Here is a 6,410-nt window from a genome sequence, read left to right on the forward strand (position 1 = left end):
CTGCGCCGTCTCCGCTGAGTTGCGCACCGTCCCGTACTTGTGTTTGGAGGAGGACCTGTCCCCTCGGGTGTTGTTCTGTATCCAGCGCTCCACGTTGCTGTCCATGGGGATGCCCAGGAAATCATAGATCTCCTCGGTCTTTTTCATGGGGTTCCTGGCCAGGTCTTCGTACCGCACCAGCATGTACTTGCCCTTGAGCCACAGCGGCCGGTTGAGGCCGGTGGACACGGAGTTCCAGAAGTCCTCGCACACCGTGGTGAGCTGGGTCACGTCCAGGTTGTAAGGCTTCCTGCCAGTGCCGTCCCAGATCCTCCACAGCCGGTAAGTGTCCCGGAAAGTCTCGCTCCGGGAGGCCAGGATCCCCCGGGGGTCCCTCACCAGCTGGATGACTTTCAAGTTCAGCCGCGGGTCCTCCACCAGCGCCCGGAGGTCGCTGACCTCGGGCACCCGCACGGTTTTGATGGCCACGTGCCCGTGCTCCTTGCAGGACTCGGTGGCCAGCGTCAGGTTCAAGGTACCGCACTTCTTCACGCAGTCTCCTTCCTCCAGGTGGAGATCGACGGCTCCCAGGGACTCGCAGACGGGCGGCGAGCACAGGGCCTTGCTGGCTCCCCTGCGGAAGAGGCGGTCGGTGGTGTGGTTGACGGGCTGGGGTTTGATGTAGTTCTCCAAGAAGTAGAGGTCGCAGTCGTACAGGCTCCTCAGCAGGTCCCGGCTGGCCCCCAGCATGACCCGCCTGTCCGTCGTACTCTTGCTCTGGGTCAGCTTTGGGATCAGGGTGTACTGGACGTGGTAGAGGGGCTCGAATAAATAGAAGACATCGAAGTGCTGGTTAAACAGCTGCCCAACAAACGAGGAGCCGCTGCGGGTGGTGGCGAGGATGAGGACGTGCGTCTTCCTGGAGAGGTTGTAGGCAAAAGTGGGGCTCTCATCGCACGGCCTGTCAGCCGCATCGGTGTCCTGGCTCAGGCTGCAGTTCACGGGGCTGGGGATGGGGCAGCTGTGGAAGGACTTGGCGGTGAAGGTCCGGATTGCTGTGTACTGGATCGCAATGGATGCCAAGGCTAGTAGGAGGACAGCCTTCCAGGAACATTGCATGGCTGGTCACCTTCATGGAGCTTCGTCACAGGTTGTCTTGGTGTCTGCAACCCAACAGAGAAGTCATGGCTTGAGCAAGGACTGCCAAGGAGGACCCAACTGTCCTACTGCTGAGTGTCCAAGCAAACACCCTCCCACCGTGCATTACATCAGCCATAGCCACACAGACCCCGGTCACGCACTGCAGAGCCCCGCGGCAGGAGAGAGCAGGACCAGCCAGAGTCTGGCAAGCCCGGAGAGACACTTCCAGCCAGGCCTTCAGCCCCAGGGACTACTTCCTTCTAGGCTGGGGGTGTATGCAAACCCTGTGCCCCACAGCTGACCCCCACATCTCGCAGCCCAGGCGGGAGGGTGTTAGAGCCTGGTGGCCACACTATGTGCCTCCAACCAGCTGCTGAAACCTCCTTCCCAGCTGCTCTGTGAGTCACTTGTCACCCCATCAGCCAGTGCCTCCGACACCCAGTGCAGGCCAAGGGCTGGGGCTGGTGCCAAGCACCACCTGGAGAGGCTCAGCTTGGTCCTTCCTGGCCAGCTGGCAGGACAAGGCACGGCCCATCCAGGCCAACAACCCTCCTGCTTGGGAGAGCAGCGATGGTTCTCCTGGAGCTGCAAACCTCTTTGCTTAGAAGTCCACCGGCCAGGCCAGCTCGGGCATCCGCCGGGGACGAGCAGCAGCCTGAGCTCTGCAGCTGGTGCCAGAGCTGTCCTAGCTGCCAGCCCCATGTACCCCCAGCACTGAGCTCGTGGTGCTGCCCAGATCCTGCTCAGCTCTGGGACCCAAGCCCTCCCACTCCTCTGAGCGCCAGCAGCAATACTACAAAGGAGGCGTGAGAATCTGCATCCCCTCCGTCGGCAACAGTGCAGCAGCAGGAGCCCTGGGCAGCAGAGATGGGTGCAGGGAAGAGCAGGGCTGGAGTTGCACAGGCCAACTTTAGCCTAGCTGTACTAACCCCTGCTTTTCTGCTGCCTGTACGTGGGTGAGGGTAGGAGAAACAGAGCAGGATGCCTGGATGGGAAGGTCAGGGATGGTTTAGGTGAGGAGCATCCCTGCTATGCCTGGGCAGCTGTGGCATTGCTGGGAGAGGATGTAACCATGGTGGTGCTTCAGTATCTCCCCGTTTGCTAACCAAGTAACATTCACCGTCTGTCCTGCTGCTCTCCAAAGCACAGGGCTTTGCATCCACATGCTACCACTCCCCAAGGCCAGCAGGGCTGGGAGCCAGAAGACAGCAGACTCACCCCAGAAACCCCAAACAAGCCAAAACCCCTGTGGAGGGGAGACACCCCAGTGTTAGCAGTGGCTTGGAACCTCCCACGCACCCACTTTCCCTTGCCCATTCTCCTTCTACATCCCTACCCTGGTGTGGTATGTTCACCTGTGCATGTGCCTCTGCACCCACCTGCCCACCCTCCTCAGGCGAAACCAAGTGGACAGACCCAAATGTCTCCACTCCCCCACCAGCAGAGCCCTTCCCACAGCATCACCGTCACTGCTGCTTCCTCTTCCCCACTTGTGCTCCATGTGTGTCCCCAGGGAGAGCTCCTGGGCTCCTGCTTGCCCTGGCACACTGGCCACTGTGGGTGTGACTGCTGGAGCCGCTGCTGTTGCTGCACGGACAAGGTCTCCGTGGGAGGCCAATGGGCCGGTGACGGATTTCAGCATGCGAGGCCCGTTAGAGCCGAGCACGGTGAAATTCCTGACAGGCCTGGGACATGGCAATGGTGCATGTTCCCTGCAGAGCCGACGGCAGCCGGCACGGTGTCTTGTTCCCATCTCCCCAGCATGCCCTACTCCCTGGAGAGACCCTGGCACTCAGCAAGTGATGCCAGGAGCAGGGAGGGCTGCTCAGCCCTGCAGACTAGTTATTTTTTTATGATTTGTGTTATTTACCACTTGCCCCAGCTGCTCGCTGCAGGAGCTGCCACCTCCAGAGATCTCTTGCCAGGAGTGGGGTTTTCTGCACCCCACAATTCAGAGCAGGTCCCCAGCACGGGGGTTCCAGCACAGCTGCTGCAGGCCATGCCCCCTCCAGCCATCGCCATGTCTGTGCACTGAGCTGTGCTTTAGACCCAAAACGATGCTCGGATGCTTTCTCCTTGGCTGCTGCCTGCCAGGGACGGGGACAGCAGACACAGACGCGTGGCTATTGCTGCTCCTGTTCTGGGGTCACCTACCCTGCAGAGGGGAGACCTGGCCCCAGCCCACATGGGATATTCCGTCTCTTGGATAAAGTGGTTTTCCAGGTTTGCTAAGTCAGGGCAAGACAGGAGGGTCCCTGCTGGCACCTCCTGGCCCAGGTGGCTCCCGGATGCTGTTTGGGTGGAAGCTGCAGTGGGAATGCTTTCCTGCTCTCTAGTGATGGCCAGCCACACTGCATCCTTCACGGCCACCCTCAGTTTGCACTCCTTGCTGTGTGGCTGCTGGACGCCAGAGCAGACGTGACCTGGATTGTCCCGGAGTGTGGCAGAAACCTGCTGCCAGCTCCACTCCAGAAGGCAACCAGAGCCCAGGCACCTGCTTCATCCCAATTCCGGCCGAATCCCTGGCTGCAAGTGTCTCAGGTTCTCCACCCGTCCAGACCTGTTCCCCTTCGGAACACACCCAGCTGTGGAGGGGAAGAAAGGGGGTGTTGATTCACCTCCTTGGCACAGCAGGTGCAAAGCTACAGCCCAGCTTCGGCCTTGGCTGCCCCTCGCCACCCTTGGCGTGTGCGCTGCCCGTCTGCTGAGCCGCGGCCAGGGAGGGGCAGATTTTGGGAGAAGGCCTCCCTCCCTGATGTCTCATCTGTGGCCTTTAAAGCCAGCCAGAGCCTCCTCCCATGGCTGCCGGGCCCCCCCCCAGGGGACACGGTTCCCGCTCAGCCCTGCCCTGGGCTCGAGAGGCAGCAGCGACCGGCAGCGGGGTGTTCTTGGGGGTCTCCTGGGGCAGCGCGAGCACGCGGCACCTGAGAGCTGCCGGCACTGCTGAGGATTGCTTCCACTCCCGCTCCCCCTTGCTCATGTCGGACACAGCCAGGTTGGTGTGAAAGACCTGTGCGTGGCTCCGCACGGCTCGGAGCGGGCTGGCTGAGCAGCGGACATGCTGCAGGAGGATGTCTCCTACACACCCGTGCGGCAGGACAGCCGCTTGCTCTCCCATCCCTGCCGGGGGAGACCTTCTTAAATTGGGCTGTTCCTCTTCAGACACCAACAGCGGGACCAGCAGTCCAGACCAGCAGCCGGAGGGCTGTGCCTGTATGGGGCTGTATGTGAGTCCTGTGTGAGGCATGCACTCTTTTGGCTCATAGACCTGGGCTGGTGGGTTGCTGTGACCATGGGAGTCATCCGAAACGCTGGCCTCGCAGATGTTTCCATGCTATAATGTGTTCCCAGAGGAAATCTCCTTCTGCTCTGTGTCCAGCTCAGCTCCACCAAAGACGATGAGAAAATGCAGCCCGAGGGTGGGAGCTGAGTCTGGTAGGTCCCTCCAGGCAGCTGGGGCTACGAGATGGAGAGCTGGGGTGGGGGTAAATCCCTGGTACCTCCCAGCCCCCCGGCGCTGCTGGCACTGCAAGGGGCCTGCGAGAAGGCACGTGAGCTCTTTTTGGCACTGTACTGGGATCACCGCTGCCCCTTCGCCAACCCTGACCTCTCCCTGGTCACAGCGTGCCAGGCTGCACTCCACTGCCTTGTCTGCCTCTCCGTCCAGCTTCCTGCAGTAGCATCAGGTCCAGGCTGTCCACGAAGGACACACTGCATCCGGCAACCGGCTCCGAGCGCTGCAGGAGGCTGGCTGGTGCCTGGCACGGAGACAGGAGCATTGTCTGTGGGAAGAGGAAGGTCCTGACCCTTTCCTTTCCCCTGCCCTGCTTCCTGCAGCCTTGAGCCCAGAGGGAGAGGATGGGCGCCAGCAGTGCAGCCCCCCCCACCCCACACACCTGCAAAACAGCAGCGGGTGTGTAATCACCTGCCTTCCTCCTCCTCCTCCTCTTCCTCCCCTGGATCCCAGCACCGCTCCAGGGAGGATGAGCCGGTGAGAAGCCAGCAAGACAGCCCAGGAGCACCGGAGAGATCGGAGGCAATGAATTCAGCTGAATGGCATCCATGAGTCACCAGCGCCGGGAGCAGCGAGCGTGGCCAGCCAGCCGCCGCGCAGAAAAGAGATGCTGAGCGGTGGACTCCTACTTCAGCGACGGTCTTCCCAGGTTTGATGGGAATGACCTGCTTTTAGTGTTGCACGGGAGGACGACGGCACCAGAGGCTGCGCTGGGAGCTGAGCTCAGGCTCCAGGCAGGCTGGACTGGGTGGGTATGCTGCAGGGATTGGTGCGACTCCCCTCCACTGCCAAAGCTTGTTCTCACGGGGGCTCCCACAGCATCTCAAGGAGTGCGGCTGCCCTGCTTCCTGCCCCAAGCCTTCCTTGGAGGTTCCCTTGCTGCTCCCTGGAGGTGGCCACATTTGGGCAACTTGGGGGTGACAGCAGCTTGAGGCAGGAGACCTTGCAGTAACTGGTACCGCCAGTGCTGTGTTTCCAAGCCTCTGTCACGGGGCCATCAAAAATCCTGCTCTTTTCCGCTGCCCACCAGGCTGTCCCACTCTCTTGACAGCTCCCCAGAAGTTGTGCCCTCGGCCCGGCTGGGCTCATCCTGGGCTGCTTCAGCACTGCCAGGGAAAGCCCTCTGCGTTTCCCCCGGCAGGGAGGAAGGGAAAAGGACGTGGAAGAAGGTGCGAGGGTCTGTGCAACAAGGGCGGCTGTTCCAGCCCTGGCACGAGCCCCGGCGCCAGGGTGATAATGTGGAGGAGCCCCTGCACCCTGCAAGTTCTCCCCTGGGTCTGCCCGGTGTCGGTCCAGCTACCGGCACCCTCAACCCCCAAAACCGATTCCCCGCCAGCGAGGCTGTTTCCATGGAAACGGCAGAGTGACTCAGGACTTTGGGACCAGCTGGAAAACACTACTGCGAGCAGCGAACGCCCCAGAGGTGCCGGGGTCTCGGTGCTGGGGGGACGGAGGGAGGGGTGCAGGGACCGGCCCGGGCAGGGCTGCCTGCCTGCCTGCATATGCTCATGCCGGTGCGGAGGGGCACACGGGCACACCCCACACGATGCGAAGCCCACGCCAGGAGTTGTAAGCCAAAAAAGCTCTCTCCTGACACAAGTGTGACTGCAGCACTTGGAAGGTATCGCTGCAGCACGCTCACCGGGGGACACATTCCAAAACGCGCTTCATCACAGACAACCCCTCATCCCTCCCCAGAGGGAGACCCACGCATGCACAGTCACCCGCAGAGTTCCAGCACCAACTTCAACGGCAGCTCAGCCCCACACCCCTGTCC

General features: G+C 61.6%; 1 protein-coding gene across 1 annotated transcript in view; it reads right to left on the reverse strand.

Annotated features, from left to right (window-relative positions):
- CHST1 (carbohydrate (keratan sulfate Gal-6) sulfotransferase 1) overlaps window positions 1–1,098 on the reverse strand; it is a 1,985-nt gene extending 887 nt beyond the window's left edge. The window contains exon 1 of the mRNA XM_010154903.1: window positions 1–1,098. This exon is cut by the window's left edge and continues 887 nt beyond it. Within this exon, the coding sequence (XP_010153205.1) occupies window positions 1–1,098 (1,098 nt within the window).
- Window positions 1,099–6,410: the final 5,312 nt, after the last annotated feature.

Source organism: Eurypyga helias, unplaced genomic scaffold (genome assembly GCF_000690775.1).
Source record: "Eurypyga helias isolate BGI_N326 unplaced genomic scaffold, ASM69077v1 scaffold20247, whole genome shotgun sequence".
Classification (NCBI taxonomy): domain Eukaryota; kingdom Metazoa; phylum Chordata; class Aves; order Eurypygiformes; family Eurypygidae; genus Eurypyga; species Eurypyga helias.